Source organism: Atractosteus spatula, chromosome 17 (genome assembly GCF_055471065.1).
Source record: "Atractosteus spatula isolate fAtrSpa1 chromosome 17, fAtrSpa1.hap1, whole genome shotgun sequence".
NCBI lineage: Eukaryota > Metazoa > Chordata > Actinopteri > Semionotiformes > Lepisosteidae > Atractosteus > Atractosteus spatula.
In genome coordinates this window covers 13,129,277-13,147,247 of record NC_142722.1, presented here as the reverse complement: position 1 = coordinate 13,147,247, position 17,971 = coordinate 13,129,277, and the positions used below count along the sequence as shown (strand labels likewise).

Genomic DNA, 17,971 nt, shown 5'->3' with positions numbered 1-17,971 from the left:
CTCTGGGCAACAGAGCTGCTGTCTCTCAGTTCAAGGCAGACCAGTTCATGACAGAGAAGTCAGACTCACTCTCCATTGCTCACCAGAGCGAGACCAGGAGAATGCATGCAAGGGCCTTCAGTAGAATTAAAATTACTCTGGGTGAGGGCTCCTGTGTGGGGAACTCAGGATGCATATTTTGCACGCTTGGACTTTCATATAAACAGGACAATGTGGGAGAATGTTAAATGGATTATTTATCGAACATCTACAGATCACAGCACCCTCTTTTTGGGAAATGCAAGCTTATTACAAGCTCTGATTGTAATTTATTAAGACTCACGGGGATAACGTCATATCAAGGGCAGGCAGACAGTGCTTTTTTTTTTCCAACAGATGTAAATGTTCCTTTATTTCAGGAACATGCTTTCCTGTCATATTCTCTGTTTGCAGGCAAGTACAAAAGTAGCTGTACAGTTAAAGTTCAAGAAGACTAATTAATCTCATGTGAAGTACTTTTGTTAGAGATTGTGAGCATCATTCAGTTAGGAAGAGAATGTTTTAAGTCATTCCTCTTTATTTTCAGTGGTCTGTCTAATGTAGGAGTTTCGGGGTAATAGTTAACATTATAAATTAATAATTATTTTAAGTAATAAAGTAGTTATAAATGACAACTAACTGATTGAAGAATTCCTTCTGGGTTATTAACAGTATTTTAGTGTTTTTTTCATGCTTTACAGGGTATATTATATTAAATATGAACCCCTAAACTTATACTAAACTGTATATTTCAAGTGGAAGAACACTGACAATGAATAATGAACTTCTCTATGTGGAACATTTTCTTTATTGCAGCTCTGCAAGTCTCTGTGGTAGCCTCTAACTGATATAAAGGTGAGACAGTATAACAAAACAAACAGATGTCAAAGAAATATCACAAACAAGGCTGAACATGAAACAAAAAATAGAATGCAATATGTATTCATGGGTATTACAGTGGTTTAGCAGTTAGTGTCTCTGCCTCATAACATTTGGGTCCTGGGTTTGATTCCACCTTAAGATACCTTCTCTGTGGAGTCTGCATGTTTTCCTCTTGTTCGCATGTTCCTCCTGTTTCCAGGTTGCCATTGACCCTGGCCAGGAATATGCGATGTTTTGGTAATTGATCGGTGGGACTTTCATAACCTTTTGAAGCAAAACATGTTTTTATGTGTGTTTTGGATTTTTATGGTCTTGTCATCTCTGTCCCCAGAAACAAAACAGTGTGTGGGAGAAGGTTGAAAACCATTAACAACGAGGGCAATACCGCAAGAGAGCATGGTGCCCTTTTGTGCACAGCACCTCCTTTTAAAACTCCCAGCCTGCCTTCCTGAGAGTGGTTTACCTCAAATTGCATTCACAGACTGTGAGACAAGGAGGCAGAGTTTAGGCAGCTCTGCTGGCTCACTGCTCGCTTTGTGAGAAGTCCTTCAGGAATGCAGAGTGGTCACAGAAAGGGTTTGTGTGGTGTGTGAATGTGTGTCAGGGGGGTATCTCTCACCCTGGCCTCCTCCCCTGTCTTGCCCCTCAGAAGAATGGTTTAAGCCCTATTATTAATTAGTGTACCCACATGCATCATTGATGATTGACAGGAAATCCAAGTTGGCACACTGGAGCCCCTCAGTCTTGAATGGGGTATAGAACACATTTGGGAGTATTTTTAAACCTATTAAAGTCATTTTTGATTCAACAGAAGTATGTAAAAAAATGGCAGCAATTGTAAAAATGTAGGGCATCACATTTTCCTTTCCGGATTTACGTTGTACAGAATATGCTGTTTAGCGTCGGTACAGAGCGTTCTACAAGCACACCCAACAAACAAAGGTGATCTTTCAGCAGGCGCTTTTGAAGAACGGAAAACCTCCAAAGCAATTTGACCGCAAATGGAACAACAGAAAAAAGTTGCATCTTGCTTTTCCTGCCTATGGGCTATGTCTCTGGTTCCTTTGTCTGTTATCTGCAATAATTGCAGAGGCAGCAGAGGAGAGATTAGTGTGGTGGTCGCAGGTATTCCTGGAGACTTCCTGTGGAAGAGTCTGTGTTTTGGAACTACCTGCCTTTGGGCAAAGAGCAGAACAATGCGAGGCTGGAAAAAACAACAACAGAAACCTGATGAATTGGGTTTTCCATTATTCCTTAGAATAAAAGACGAGTATCTGAGGAAATCCCAGAGGCACTTTATAATTAATCTCCATATCGTGTTTCTGAGTAATGTTGGTTGTTGCAGTTGTTTTGGATTTACAAAAAATCTACAAAAATGGGTCCAAATCCCATCCAATATCATAATTTACCAGGTAAAGACTGACAAAGGCTGTTGAATCAAACTAAAATTAACAATGTTTTTGTAAGATTAGGAATCCATTGTGGAATCATGGCTGATTCTGTGTCAAATGGAGGAATGGAGTTTCCAAGGAAATCTGGTTATCTTATAAATCTTATTAAATCTGATATTATCTTACATAATAGCTTAAAATGTTTTGTAAAATATGTCACAAGTGAACTGATTTTATTAACAATAATAATAATAATAACTGAAGTAAAATGTTAAAGAAAGTATACACTTGGTATGTATGTTAAGCAAACTATGTGAAATAAAAAAACTGACTAGATTAAAAACACAAACACGTTGATTGATGGAAACTCCCAAGTTTTGGACACTTTGCTAAATAAGAAAATTCAAAACGCTTCAACAAGCGAATATAATGTCATGAGTTAGAAAAAAAAAGTTCAGTGATTTTGGATGTTGAAAGGGTCTCTGAGAATCAGCTTTACAATACAAACATGGTTATATCTGTTTCACAGTTTTTGTATCCACTTCTCTTGTTCTCTTGAAGTGCACGGCACTCTCTTATCCCCAATTAAATCACCTCTCTGGAGATCCCAGAGTGATGACCCTCCATGTCACACACATGTCAACAGTGAGATTTCATCCCAGGGATCATTGAACTGATTGTTTGGCCTGTTGCTGGCAATTCATTTTTATGTAGTCCTCATAAAACAGAGAAAGGATTGTTAGATTTATTTGCTTTGAGATGCAAGCAACCCCTTCTTTGTCTTGAGTGGACAGTACTGATGCTAGAGTTACAGTGCCACGATGTTTTCAATTGACCCTTAAACACTTAATTGGATCAACTATTCATGTTCATTTTGAACCATTTAAAAGTCCACATAAGGTTCTGGTGACTTAAAAGACCTGTCAGCTCCGTTAGGTTGTGACCCTGCAGAAGCAGAGATTTGCTGACAAACATGCCAGTGAAATGTCCTGGCTGAGAAAGTCAAATCAACAGCTGTTAGTCGGCCTCAACTCCAGAAATAGTTGTGTTTTTTTTTTGTCTATTATGTTTTTCCTTTTCAAGTAAACACTGCACATCTGCCAATCTAAAAAAAAAAAAAACATTTATTCACTATGACCTTCTTTTTATTTTTGACAGATAAGGAAGAAACTGTTTTGGCTTGGTTTCGTTTTTCAGGTCCACAGACATATCATGTCAGAGACAGGAGCACATCACAGGAGTTTCCTCACAAACGATGAATCATTCCATAGCTTGAACAGACCTATTTTGCGACAAGCGGTTAACTCTTTAAATCTTCTCAGGATTTCTTTGTTTGTTATCCTTTGCGTGTTTTCCAAAATTCTCTTTAGTTCCTACGGTGCTTTCCTTGTCTGTGGAAAGTTCGCAAAACATCTGGGGCGCTAAGTTTTTTATCACTACTTTTAGCTTCAGGTTTGCTGGATGAAAAATAAGCAGTTCCTGCGACTTTGGTGGTTTCTGAGCGCCACCATGTGGCGAAATAACATCAAGAGCTGAACACTACTTGAATTTAATTTCACCCCTATCTCCAGAACAAAATTGTAAAACCGTCAGTATGTATGTTAGGTGATGTTTACTGCCATGTTTGCAAAAAACAACAAAAGAAGGAAGAAAACGAAAAATTCTGTACAACTTCAGATATCAAAATTCCATTTTTAAATTGCTTTCATGTTCATTATACTTAAAATTTATGACACTGATTCTGATTAAAAATAATAGAAGACATGAGCTCTCTTGCACATTTGAAATTAAAATATAATTGTCCGCAAGCGTAATCTGCATATTTTTGCGTAACGCTTTAATTGCTATCCATGAATATCAGGGTTACTGGATTTGGTTTAAGCCGGACGCAGCCATGTGATTTTATTCTCGTTTCGCTAATCGTGTCATATGTCAGTCTTATCTCATTCATTTGGCAAGTGTTCAGGTTGGCCAAGCATTCTAGAAACTTCTGGAAAGGTTTGCAACAATCCCACAATAAAACCACATTTGCACACCCAGACCAAACTTGACTGATAAGCGGAGTCAGGTTCTGACTCAATAAAGGCCGACACGACTCGAATAATTGCAACAACAACAAAAAAAATCAAAATCAAAACCAGAAGGAGCATGCGAGGACTGTACTTCACAGCTGGGCTCATTTCGCGCCTGCGCAACAGAAGCGCCGACTTCACAAGGTCACGCACACACGTGTGGGCGCAGAAAGCCATTTAAACCAAGTGCATGTACAGCGCGGTGTGCTACTGACTCGGCTGCAGCTTTTACAGTGACGATCTGTAAAACAAACAGCTAAAAATGGCCAGAGGAAGCCGTAGCAGACCCTCGCCTGTAGCTAGGTAAAGTATTTTTTTGTAATTGCTACGTGCAAAATAGTTTAATATTGATAGAACAACACACGTACTGACTGTGACGCAGAACATACTGTAGATGTCAAACGAGGGGTAACATCCAGTATTAAGGGGAGTATTATTTGTCGATTAGTGCACCTTAAAGGTACTAATGTCTATAATGTCTTCTGGGTTCACCGAAAATTTGTGTATCTCCCATCTCCTTTTCACTAAACGTTATAACTAAACGAAGGTCACTGTGTGGATCATGACAAATTTACGCGTTACTTGCAGCTCCTGAGTCCTGTAACTTTCAGTCAAGGGCGTCCTGAGTTCAGTACTGTATGTTGCGTAACACAATTCCAATAAAGAACTGGGATATGTCTTGTTTTCATGATTTTGAACGTCTAGCCTACTTTTTCAAGATTGGGCCCCTCTAGATTTATTTACACCTGATGTTTCGCAACGCGGAAATTCGACGCAAACTGTGTTTGAACAGGTTATACCCGGCGTTTCAAGGAAGGGTATGTCAAATTCAGATCATCACCTCTTTATGCATGGGTGCACCTGCGTTTAATTGTTTTCGTGTGTAACACACGCATAAAGTTCTTGCTTATTTTCTGTTTTACTGCAGTTTGGTATTATGTTTAGCCAGGCTGTCGGGTTTGGCGGAGTTTTCCCGGTGTAGATAACCTGCCCTGTGCTGGGGCTGTTGGGTCTTTTGCAGCCACCCCGCTCCCTCTCATGCCTCGCCACCTATGGCGGCACCACCTGCAGCCCTGGCTACTGCCCCAGCCCAGCCGAAGCAGCCCGGTCTCATGGCGCAGATGGCCACGACCGCAGCCGGGGTGGCGGTGGGGTCGGCGGTGGGACACGTTGTCGGCAGTGCCCTGACTGGAGCGTTCAGCGGCAGCGGCGGCCCGGAGCCGGCGAAACCCGCCAGCGCCCATCAGGTGAGACAACCTGTCCGTCCCAGGTGGGGCAGCGGAACTGCGCAGAGCACATCCGTGTGCAGGCTAAAGGGGACAAACCACGCTGTTTCTGGGCAGAACTACTAATTGGCTTCCATGAAATTTACTGCACATGTCAAGAGGATGTCATGTTTTCAGACTCTATGTTTAGCCCATTTAAGAAGGCAGCACTGTAGCGTTCCGTTTGTTAGACAAAATAAGGTGAGGGTTTCTCCAGAGTCGCAGTATGGATGCTTATGTCTGGATTAGTCTGGATTCTAAACTCCTTCGTTTTATCCTATGTTAAGCGTTTCTGTGCTTTTACATTGATTTTGAATACCCTTGCTTGCGGACATACGTTAGTCTTTGATCTCCTTGAAGCTGGCCAGGAGCCCCCCAGATGGGTCGGAGGCTGGTAACCGTGTGGTTTCCTTGTCTCCCCCCAGGAGCCCCCGAGAAGCTCCTCCTCCTTGCAGCAGCCGGGCCCCTGCCACTTCGAGGTGAAGCAGTTCCTGGAGTGCGCCACCACACAGTCCGACCTCACGCTCTGCGAGGGCTTCAGCGAGGCCCTCAAGCAGTGCAAGTTTTCACACGGTGAGCGTCTCAGAAACTGAGTTCAACAGCCTCCTCGCCTATGACCGACCTGCGCCCCCTTCTTAACACAACAAGCCTGTGTTATCTTGGAGTTTAATGACATACTCGGCTTTTAAGAGTGGTGACATCTCCCCTCTTAACATGGGATTAGTATGAAATTGTGGTGTGTATGTGATGCAGAAGTAAATATTGGATTTTTTAATTTTTATTTTACATTAGATAACATTTCACAGCTGTGCCCCTGTTTTTTAGTCCTTTTTACTTTCAGTGAATGTAAAAAAAATGAGAGGAGTTGGCTCAGCTAGCTCCTTGGTTTTCTGGAGGGTGATCCAAGGATCTTATCTAGCCCCCATCTTAAAAAAAGGCCAGGTTATTGGCTTCAGTGGTGTGTCTGGGTAACTTGTTCCAGACACTCACAACTCTTTGTGTGAAGAAGACACTTTTTCTCAGTGTTACATATGCTTACTGGTTGGTTCTACTGGTTTTGCTGTTGAGGCAGACGTAGTCCACAGTTTTAGTTTTGTCAGTGGCTTTGAAGATTTCAGAATTCTTCATTGAAGTTTTCTTGTAATCTTCAGTGTTCTTTAACAATAACACCCTTGTTTGTGGAAGAAAGATTTGTGCAACTTGCTATTTATTGACAGCATAATTATGTTATAATGTAAATAATCATGGTCTTATTCTCATTGTAGGTGTATCATCACTGGTTTGACTGCAGGATTTTTGAAGCCATTCCTTGCAGAATTAAAATAAATGATAACATGTTCAGTCAATACTTCTGTGGTTGTACCTGACTCGCCATCAACACTATTTGTCACTAAAGGGGGGGATTATCTCATTACTGTAACAACCCCTTTCTTTGTTTTTCTTGTGCAAAATGTAAATTATCAGGATTTACGGTAAAATAAATAATTTTAACTTTTAAAATGTTTTGGAAACATGTCCATATCTTTTGCTGCCAGCGGTCAAATGTAATATTCTGAAATATTTGTTTTGAAAAAAGTAACTGTTGAAAGGCTTGAGTCTTTAAAGCAGAAACAAACAATGTATATAAGCCAAGATATTACTGTAAAACAGATCTAGCCCTAATTTGATGACAACAGAGAAACAACACATGATGTGACTCACTGTTAGCCAGTTTAATGGGTTATATCCTACACCTTGTTAAACACAACCCTAGGAATGTGTTGCGCGACCACAAGAAGTTGTTTTGGTAATCGCCACGCTTAAATTAATTGGGATGCAACACTGCCATACATTAAATGTGAACATTGTGTGATTAATAAGGAACCTGTTTTTCAAGTGCAGTATTTGGTTATTTTAATAGAGTTCTATATTGGATTGAATACCATGCATTTCCACTGTGATGACAGTACCGATCAATGTGTAAAAAAACACCCCTATCCTTTAAGTCATGCATATCTGGATCAGCGGGTTTCTTCTTTAAAGATCTACGTAATTTATACAGAACTTTCCAGAAGTTCCAGAAGGTTTGCAAGGCATTTTTCATAGACGAGAGGATGTGACCAACTTCACCCAGCTCTTGGGAGCAGCCCTCACCTGGGTGACACAAGGGGGGCAGCCAGTGCCACAGTCTACACTACACAGCAGATCAGGTGGGGAAGGGAACATTAACTCACAAATTGAAATGGGGGGGAATTGAGGAAAGCCCCATTGTGAAAACATAAAATGAAATGTGTGCAGGACAACTGGGTAAAAACCCCCAATGAATACTGCCATTTTTATAACCAAGCAGTCAGAATGTTGTTTTCTCAAACCTCAAAATGATTTGATTTTCTTGACAGATGTGTGATGATGATCACACGAATGCAGCAGGTTATTTCCCCAGCAAATATTCCTTAGTGCACTTTTCAAAACCATTAATCATCGGACGTCCAGTTTATGTTGAGATTTAATTAGCACGATTTTCTCACCATTCAGGAAAGAGTTTGGAGGAAAAAAGCACGGAGGAAAAAAAAAGATAAAAGCATAGTTTAGAAACAAAACATCGCACTTCCAACGCCCCTCATAAATTTTAGATAACCAAAAGGAAAAATGTCTTATTAATGTAAAAACGTGTATTTATAGCATGCAATTTCTGAGTAGAGCTCCAGCGACTGAAGCAAGCATGTCATGATTCGTGAGAGAAATCATGGAGTGTCAGGATTCCATAAAAGCACATCGCAGAATTTTGTCTATGCACACAAAAGGAAGATTTTTTTTTTCCCCAGTCCAGACAACCTTTTGTTATAAATGAGCTTCTGATAAAGAAAAGGTTACGTCCTGTGCACACACATTGTTCCTGAATAGACGATTAATTCTATCTCAGTGTGAACGGTGAACTTGTGTCATTGCCTTACTGTAGACAATTTTGTGAATACCATTAAACAGGTTCATCGCATTTGTTTTCTAGATTTTGTGATGCGGCGGCAGACATATTTAACCCAGACATATTTGCTTTCAAAACTGAAGGAGTTTTCCTTGCTCTCTGCGCCTTTAAGAACGCCACGGAACAGGCGTTGCGGACCCAGCCAATGAGCAGTGAAGTTGCACCGCTTTCCGGCTTGAGGTGTCCTTGTGTAGTCCCTTAGGTACTGTAACTTCTTTCGTCTGATTGATAACAAAGTTTGTGGAGAGACGCCATGCCGTTCATCGATCTGGAGAGCAACCTGCCTTCGAGCAAATTTCCCGACGAGTTTCTGAAAAAGATGTGCTCCAGCACGGCGGCGGTACTAGGGAAGCCGGAGGACGTGAGTGTGAGACTGAACTGCTTTCACGGCATATTGGATGCAGTTGAAGCAGTTCTGATTGTGCGTGAAGCGTCCTCGAACTTGGACGATACATTGTTTCAGATTGGGCACTTCCAAATCGAGTAGTTTGTATGCAAAATAAAGTTCATTTTAAAAGGAAGGAAATTGCATAGTGTTGATGATGGAAAGCTACGTTTTCCTACGTTTTCACTCATGTATCTGGCTGGCGCTTTAATCGAAACCGGTTTAGGTTTGCATGCATCCATTCATTCATACAGCTGGGAGATTTCGGGTGAAGTACCTTTGCTCAAGGGAAACACAGCAGTGACCCACCAGAGATTTGAACCCACAACCTTCCAATTAAGAGTCCAGAATCCTAACCACGGATTCACATTTTTTTTAATTAACAAGTAATAGGTTTATTCCATGCTGGAAAAAAAAGAAGAAAGAGAACACAACGTTTCGGCCGTGGAGCCTTCTTCAGGTGTCACACCTGAAGAAGGCTCCACGGCCGAAACGTTGTGTTCTCTTTCTTCTTTTTTTTCAGCATGGAATAAACCTATAACTCGTTCCTTTGCAGCCTACGCATGCTGACGCAGCTACCCACCTGAACTACTACTTTTTTTTTAATTATGCCACTGCCAGATTATCAGTGAATGTGTATTTGATGAATTGCACATACCCCCTAAAGTTTCTGTATGGCGAAATATTTTTTCATGATGTAGGGTCTGTTTTTTTTTTAATTGAAAAACAAAATTATGAAAATAAAAGCTGTGTTTTGTGACTTCAGTAATGCCTGGGGATGGTTATTATTTGGGTTTCGTAGAGGATTAATAGCAGCTGCTGACTAGCCAGGCTGGTGAGAACAGGTGTGTGTGCTTGACTCCTGCTGTTCTCGGCTTCTCCTCCACAGAGGATGAACTTGACTGTGAGGGCAGGTCTGTCCATGCTCATGGCTGGCTCCTCAGCTCCTTGTGTGCAGGTCACTGTCTCTGCCATTGGGGTGGTGGACAGTGCGGAGAAGAACAAGCAGCACAGCGCCAAGATCTTCCAGTTCCTCACCCAGGAGCTGGGGCTCAGCGAAGACAGGTCAGTGCACTGAAGAGCATCCTCAAGTACCCTCCAGCCCCTCCGCTGTCCGAGAGTGGCACTGGAGGCTGCGTGTCTTAGATAGATGCTGCACATTACACATATTACCACACAGTTATGGGGAAAAAATAAAACCACCACAGAGTTTTACACAATTTCACACAAAATTCGGCCAGCCATTTACTAACCACTTCTTCCAGTTCAGGGTCATAGGGGAGTCGGAGCCTGTCCTAGCAGGCTTAAGGTGGAGACGGAAAATTCAGATACTTTTTATTATTAAGAGCCTTGCTGTTAAATTAAAGAGCACCTTAGGAGTTTCTTTTACACAAAGGAAGGTATCATCCTCAGTTTAGAGACCTAATGTTAACGTATTTTAAGAATTTTGTAACAAAGTTGTCGAGTTTGGGGACACAATGATTGGGATTGGGCTGTGTGAATGGCTTACAGATGGGGCTCAAGATTTCTCATTTTCCTCCTAATAGGATTGTCCTCCGGTTCTGTCCTCTCGAACCCTGGCAAGTTGGGAAGAAAGGGACTGTGATGACTTTCCTATGAAGAACGAGGATACAAATGCCACACTATTGCTGCAGTGCACCGCCAGGAAAGAGAGTGGATTGTATCTTATACTTGACAGTTGTGTGCAGAATGAAGCACATTTTTCTGTTTAATAAATTCCTAGTGCTCCTTATATGTAACAGATATCAATTTGTGACACACTCAGAAATAAAAAAATATTATAAGAAGGAATGTTGTCTAGTCAAGGGATCCCTTTTCCAGATGTATTTCTTTATAAGGACGAACAACATGAAAGGATTGTTATAAATTCTTACTTATGGCTATGAGGCATTAAAAACAGAACAGAAGGTCAATATATCAGCAGCTTTTAGAGCACATTTGTCTGACTGGGTGTAAAAAAATCCCCTGTGAGATCTGGTGTGATGTATTGTCTGGTTCTGTTAGAATAGGAGGTTAAAAAGAGTGACCTGAGGATATTCATTAGTTTAGTTAGATGCTGGTGCCTGGAATTGAATAAATAATTGTAGGTATTGACTAATTGGAAAAAGAGATTCTGTATTTAAGTGAGCTGAGTTCCTGACATGGTGTTAATATTCGTTCTCTGTTGCCCTGAGTTTTCTCTTTCTTCCTTCATTGGTCTGCTCTACTGAACTGTCTAACTGTGAGTGTCTTCTGGTAACCCTGCATAATGCCTCACTCCCATTGAGGTATTACCACCTGAACCTGGTACTCCGAAAATCTTTAACATGGAATGTGTCTGCTTATAGCACATTGCTGATATTCTGATTGATTACTCTTATTTTTTAATTGCCACATTTGAAATTGAAGTCTTTATCTGTATATTTCAAGGTATAATCATCATGAAGAGAGACCTTAACGTGACTGTGTACGTTCACTTGTTCTATGATGTCCTCTTGTTCTCCGTTAGTGAAAATAAGCTCCGTGAAGTTGCCCCCCTCCCCCCCCCCCTACAGACAGCACAAACGATGAAACCCACCTCATTCGTTAGAGCTACGTTTGTGCCGTTGAAAGTAGCGTTTGTGCTGCTTTTGTTTCCGAGATATAGCGCCTTGTTTGATTTTGATCAGTTGACCCCAGACTATGCAGCCTTTACATGAATAAACAGTCTTACATTTAACCATGTTCTCGAAAATGTATTGCTCGTGTACTTTTAGGTATTGGTTTCAAGATCGAGATAATTTAACAATTAAAAACAGAATTGAAAGTACGAGCATAATAATATAACGATCATAGACTTTACATTTCTATTTATTTTTGAAGTACAAAGCAGAAGGGGTTTCCCCTACCTTAAATATACGATTAAAATTGTTCAAATACCATGTATTCATTACGGAAAGCAGCGGAGACAGTTATACTGCAAATAAATGTATTTATTTCGAAGGGTACGGGACATCGTGAATCAATAAAGACGTCAATAAAAACAACCCGATGTAGTTATTTTGCAAATAAGTAAAGCATTTTAAAAATAGATTCTCATTGACAGTGAACAAGCCGATCCACCTGGCGCTGCTGGCTTGAACAGCTCTCAGAGCCGTGATTGGCTAAACCCCCGAACAGCTCGGGCCGCGATTGGGTGAAGAGTGAGAATCGACACTCTGATTGGGTGAAGAGTGAGAATCGACACTCTGATTGGGTAAAGCGCCACAGCGGAAGTTCTGTGTGAACCGTGTGTGCTGTATGAGCACGCTGGATACACAGTAACAGTAACACATCCATTGGTTTCCAATTACTGATCAATCTAAGAGAAGTCGCACTGAGGTCAAAACAGAATAGCAGACAAAGAATGTCATGGCATCCACAACGCGTTCACGACTCCGATAGCATGTCACGATAGGAGTGCGCGCATTACGATCACATGGCGATACCCATTGCGACTGGCGCGACATTAAGTCCATATGTTGCGATATGACATACCCCGACAAAATGCCCCCGCCCCCGTGTCGCGACATGGAGCCCGCATATTGCGACATAGCATACCCCCAACAAAACGCCCACCCCCATGTCGCGACATGAAGCCCCGTATATCGCGATATGACACGTCCCGAAAAAATGCCCCGCCCCCATGTCGCGACATGAAAGACCCTATATCGCGATATGACAAAAACTGCCATGCCCATGTCGCGACATGAATTCCGTATATCGCGATATGACATACCCCCAAAAATGCCCCGCCCCCATGTCGCGACATGAAAGACCCTATATCGCGATATGACCAAAACTGCCACGCCCATGTCGCGACATGAATTTCGTATATCGCGATATGACATACCCCGAAAAATGCCCCGCCCCCATGTCGCGACATGAAAGACCCAATATCACGATATGACAAAACTGCCACGCTCATGTCGCGACATGAAGCCTGTATATCGCGATATGACATACCTCGACAAAATGTCCCGCCCCCATATCGCGACTTGGAGTCCATATATTGCGACACAAAGTCCATATATCGGGACACGTCCTATCTGGGTATATCATGTCCTGATATGAGACCTTTGTTGCGATAGCGGTGCCAGGGTGGAATGGAAGCAAGGCGCCAGTCGTGATGTACACTGCCGCGATATACATGCCTTATACATGGGGTCCCTATCGTGGCATGCTGCGGAGGTCTTGTCGCTATGGTATCCCAGAGTTACGCGTTTGGAAACAACATGTTACGGTAGGGAAAGAAAAAAAAAACGTGCCTGATAATAAAAACCGTTGATCTTACAATCACGGTGATTTTACATACATTACAACCACAGGTTTATATCATAGATGGTTAACTTGTTGGCATGCGTCATGTCTAAGTATTATTCACATCTAAGGAGGCTCATATGTTTATGGATATTGATTATCTTTAAAATGTTAAGGGTACGAGCTAAACTTTAACAGAGCGCTTGAACTCGGCAGACGGGGTCACTGGAGGTCAAAGTCGCCGTGCATGGTAATATGATCACAGGGAAAACAAGGGGCTATATGTCGGGAAGAAAAGCAGCACAAACGCTACTTTCAACAGCACAAACCGGCACAAACGTAGCACTAATGAATGAGGTGGGTTTCATCGTTTGTGCTGTCTGTAGGCGGGCCAACTTCACGGAGCTGTGAAAATGCTAACAAAAAATGTCACTTGTACCAAGAATGTCCTGGAAATGTGAGGATTTAGTTTTAAAGTGGGTCTCATCAGCATTAATGAGGCACCCAAGACCTGCCTTGGCTGAGGCACAAATAGTTAAAACCTATACATCTGATTAACAATGGGCGCTTTAATGATAATTAATTTAATGCATTGGTTTAATTTACATCTTCAGCTGTAATTACTTCTGTATGTAAACAAAACATTCACGTTATTTGCCACGGTGTCCATGAATAAACTTGAAAATTATCTTGTCATTGTCATTTTTTCCTTTGGAAATATGAACATTCCTTTTGTAGAACAAAAAAATAAATTGGTTTTATATAAAACATTTTTGTAACTTTCACCTTTTTATGTGAAATTTAATCGAAGTTTATTGCTTTATAATTCATACTATCCCCTTCATAGCTGCATGCAGAATAATATTGTCTTCCAATTGGAGTAAAATAAGACACTTTTACCCTTAAAAATACCGTTGACAGCAGAAATCGAATTACAGTATTATAAGGATAATATTTCAATTTGAGTCTTCTTCATGATACTATCATTGATTGTGTTAATCTTGTGTTGTCTTGGGCCAGGTTTAAATAGCAATTACTTGGCAATAGCAAAAGATGTTTAATCCGTTCTCTCATCAAACATTTTCCGATGTATATGGACAATAGTCCACAGAAGTTACTTTCCACAGAACCCAGTCGTGCTGTGCCTGGTTACCAGTATATGAGTTTGTGATTGGCTGAATTTCACCGGCCAGACTGAACCAGTAGGATAGGCTGTTGCTGGCAGATGCTTCACAACAGTCAAGCAAAGTGCAGTTTGCAAAGCAGCGCAGGTAAAGAATTAAAATACGTTTAACGCTATTTCATGCATCGTTATGCGCATCTCTGTGTTTTAATATTTTATATTTATTAAGTCAGCAGTTAGGTTTGTTTCTTTTATTTAAAACGAATATAACCTTGATTATTTGTAGTGTTGCAGAACACGCTTGTGTCAATAGGGAGCTGATTGAGTTATTGTATAGCTGCGATACGGTGAAGGAAACGCACCAATTGATTCCTGATTAGAGCTATAAAACTGAAAATGGTAGCGTTAAATGTTATAAATATATGAAATATACTGAAATATATCGGTACTAAAATGTGGTTTTAGTTTTACTCGGCAAACTTACATTTCAAACGTTTACCTTAGCATGTGGGATATTGGTGTGCAGTCATATATCAATTTAATGGTGCTGCGTGTAATTGAAAGTCATATTTTTTAATAACGTCTTAATAGTATTAATTAATACAGTCCAATATATATTTTCTTCCTGAACCCCCTTTCTTAGAATGATCCAGAGAAACATCAGAGAGCTTAAAATACTTTAACGCTTTGTTAGTATGTAACGATTGTGTTGATAAACAAATGCCTGCAGTTTGTATCAAAGAATAAAACAAAAACATCGCGATAGTTCGGTCATAAAGCATTTCATTGAAAAAGACTTATTTATTGCAGGTCTTCTCAACATGAAGTAAGAAGAATCTGGTGCTGAAGAAAACAATGGTACATTTTATATTCTCTCAAAGAGCAACGTGTGAAGAAAACCATATTGATTTCTTTTAATTTTTGTATTTTTATTAAGTTAATCAGTTAAATAATTACACAGACTGGCCTGCTGTTCTTCTGGGTTTAATACAAATTGTAATTGTTTTGATGTGCATCCCAAACTTCAAACATAGCAGTGATTTTGAATGAATAAAAAAAACGTTATTTTATGACTCAACAAAGGAGTCATTCTTTAGGGTCTAAAGTATTGCATTGCATATTCAGTTTAATGGCACTTTGTAATATAATTATAGTAATATAGGATTATATCGAGCATGATTATACATTCAAAGTTTCACTAATTTTTTGAAAACCTTTTCCAGCCTAAGGCACATGTTTTAACGGCATTCACTAAGCAGTGATATGGTCCTGGCCACAGCAGTTGCCAGCTGGCCTGGAAAAGCCGATATGTTTTGTCGGTTAATTATTTCCAGGTGGGACTGGTTCAGAGTTGGGCAGCGCACCGGTTGATGTCCGATGGCGTGCTCGTTGGGAAACGCTTCCCGACGTGACACCGTGGCCTCCCAGCCGGGCTTTCCCCGGAATTGAAATAGGTGTGGTCTAGGCTCATCGTTACCTCCTGCAGGCTTGACCCTGGCTTTTATTCCCAGATCCGAATCGCTGCACTGAATGCGGCCTCAGCGACTGGGGACGAACATGATGACCTGCAGAAAACCAGGAAGACGCAGACCAAGGAGGCCCAGGTGAGCTCCCTCTGGCTTAAACCCCACGTTACCTGCTCTCTTGGGCCGTACTGTTCATAGGGTTCAGGTATTTTATATCTAAAAAATACATTTTATTATGCAAAGGAACAAGTAATAGGTTTATTCCCTGCTGAAAAGAGAAGAAAGAAAACGCAACGTTTCGGCCCTGGAGCCTTCTTCAGGTGTGAGAAAGACAGGGCAGTAAGCAAAGGTGATGTAGCAGGAGAACAAGAGCTGGGAGAGAGGAGGGGCGGGAGCAGGGGACAGACAGAGTGGCCACTCCGGTAGTGTGGAGTCAGGATAGCTGAAGAGAGGTGTGAAATGAAACCTACAATGAACAGAGAGAATTTAGAAGAAAATTAGTTAAGACAAGGGGAAAGGTGTGATCCAAGCTGCAGGATCATTTTATTTTCTGTAGTCTTTCTGATGTGGGAGTTGGGAAAAACATTTTTCAGAACACAGATGGAGGGATTATATTTTATTATATAAATCAGTATGGAATGGTATGGAATATGTATGTGTGATGAGCGCATCTTCCTCTGCTCCTGCTGGGCTTTGATCCCGTTTGCCCCTGGGCTGCGTTCCGTCCAGTGACTCTTCCTAGACAGCAGATAACTCTGCCGCGCATGCCAACAGACCAGTCCTGCACTAAAGCTGAGTTTTACACTGCACTACACTTTCAGAAGAGGGTCGCGTCACTTCTGTAACAGGCTCAGGGCATTGCTCTTCAAGCAGATGTGACTGAGGTGCTGTTCTGTGACTTGTGCCCAGTTTACTCTTTAATGGGGGAAGCAGTAGTTTGGTAGGTGTTTGTGTATTTTGTGGTAGCCAGAAAGCTGAAGGTCTGAACAGTGTACAGACTGTTGCACAGTTTGAGTGCTCTTTCTCTGAGTAGGAGGCAGAGGCATTTGCTCTGTACCACAAAGCTCTGGACCTCCAGAAACATGACCGGTTTGAGGAGTCTGCAAAGGCCTATCACGAGCTCCTGGAGACCCCGCTGCTTAAAGAGGTGAGACAGTAATGTACACAATGGTGAATTGTCCCATCATCATACAACTTACAAAATACATCTTTGGTGTTGTGTGACTAGTGTTTACATAATTACAGATCAGGTCATTTTTCTTAGGATACAGGATAAATAGCAGATATTTCTAGGATCTTTAGGGTGATTGTTGGAAAGTAAACTTGGGATTCCTGTAGAAGTGGTGAGTAATGTTTTTGTTTGGGTTGATGTGTTTTGTGTTATATTTATTTTGAATATCTTGTTTATGTGTGCTGTTTCTATGTTTTATTTTTGTCTCTCTGTGGGTTGAACATAACTGCTTGGAGGCAAAACAGATTTCTGAGAAATCAGATAAAAATATTATTGTATCATATCGTCAGTAAAAATGTTGCCATCTTGCATTGGGGAAGTTGGTGAATATTTTCAAATGGATGCATTTTCATTTTTTCATCTGTCCATCTTTTTGTCGGCCTATCTATTGGTAAATAAGCAAAATGTAAATACACTAAAGAACCGTCGGAAATCTTTCTAAAAACCCGCTTTTCACAAAAGTATGCTTTCAAGTTCCATGACCTGGGCTCTCTCCCGGGATTTTCCAGGCGGTGCCTTCAGACGTTGAGAAGATGGGGCTCAAACACCCGGGGCTGATGCTGAAATACTCCACTTACAAGAACCTGGCCAGCCTGGCTGCACTGCGGGATGACCTGGAGACAGCCATGGACTTCTACCTGGAGGTAGATCAGATAAGATCACTTTATTAGCCACATGCAATTTCTTGCATTAGGAATTGGTCCTTTTTCGTACCCCAGCTTGCTCTCCCTGAGATACACAGGCACGCAGACGGGGAGAGAGAAGCTTGGGGTCAGAGGGCAGGGTCAGCCATTTATGCAGCACCCCTGGCGCAGCTGGGGTTAAGGGCCTTGCTCAGGGGCCCAGTGGAGTAGGATTCCTCTGCCGGCCGCGGGATTTGAACCGGCAACCTTCCAGC

At 41.4% G+C, this 17,971-nt stretch overlaps 3 protein-coding genes across 3 annotated transcripts in view; all 3 read left to right on the top strand.

Moving 5' to 3' along the window:
* The first annotated feature begins 4,508 nt into the window (after positions 1–4,508).
* chchd10 (coiled-coil-helix-coiled-coil-helix domain containing 10) lies at positions 4,509–7,128 on the top strand. The gene is made up of 4 exons (XM_088935302.1): positions 4,509–4,666; positions 5,385–5,610; positions 6,054–6,201; positions 6,894–7,128. The coding sequence occupies exons 1-4, from the start codon at positions 4,626–4,628 to the stop codon at positions 6,911–6,913; spliced, it is 435 nt and encodes a 144-aa protein (XP_088791428.1). The 5' UTR covers positions 4,509–4,625; the 3' UTR covers positions 6,914–7,128.
* Positions 7,129–8,727: 1,599 nt separating this feature from the next.
* Positions 8,728–10,787, top strand: ddt (D-dopachrome tautomerase). Its single transcript, XM_088935303.1, has 3 exons — positions 8,728–8,951; positions 9,865–10,040; positions 10,523–10,787. The coding sequence occupies exons 1-3, from the start codon at positions 8,844–8,846 to the stop codon at positions 10,593–10,595; spliced, it is 357 nt and encodes a 118-aa protein (XP_088791429.1). The 5' UTR covers positions 8,728–8,843; the 3' UTR covers positions 10,596–10,787.
* A 3,707-nt stretch (positions 10,788–14,494) lies between these two features.
* cabin1 (calcineurin binding protein 1) overlaps positions 14,495–17,971 on the top strand; it is a 111,567-nt gene continuing 108,090 nt past the window's right edge. Inside the window, exons 1-5 of the mRNA XM_088935792.1 lie at positions 14,495–14,524; positions 15,187–15,234; positions 15,888–15,980; positions 16,876–16,989; positions 17,583–17,717. Of these exons, the coding sequence (XP_088791918.1) occupies positions 15,232–15,234; positions 15,888–15,980; positions 16,876–16,989; positions 17,583–17,717 (345 nt within the window). The 5' untranslated portion in view covers positions 14,495–14,524; positions 15,187–15,231. The remainder of the gene's footprint in view (positions 14,525–15,186; positions 15,235–15,887; positions 15,981–16,875; positions 16,990–17,582; positions 17,718–17,971) is intronic.

Bases quoted from the DNA above. Each gene is read 5' to 3' on its own strand.
- chchd10 (XM_088935302.1), top strand. From the start codon at position 4,626: ATGGCCAGAGGAAGCCGTAGCAGACCCTCGCCTGTAGCTAG. The intron at 4,667-5,384 runs GTAAAGTATTTT...GGTCTTTTGCAG, and splicing joins AGACCCTCGCCTGTAGCTAG to CCACCCCGCTCCCTCTCATG. The intron at 5,611-6,053 runs GTGAGACAACCT...GTCTCCCCCCAG, and splicing joins AACCCGCCAGCGCCCATCAG to GAGCCCCCGAGAAGCTCCTC.
- ddt (XM_088935303.1), top strand. From the start codon at position 8,844: ATGCCGTTCATCGATCTGGAGAGCAACCTGCCTTCGAGCAAATTTCCC. The intron at 8,952-9,864 runs GTGAGTGTGAGA...TCTCCTCCACAG, and splicing joins TACTAGGGAAGCCGGAGGAC to AGGATGAACTTGACTGTGAG. The intron at 10,041-10,522 runs GTCAGTGCACTG...TCCTCCTAATAG, and splicing joins CTGGGGCTCAGCGAAGACAG to GATTGTCCTCCGGTTCTGTC.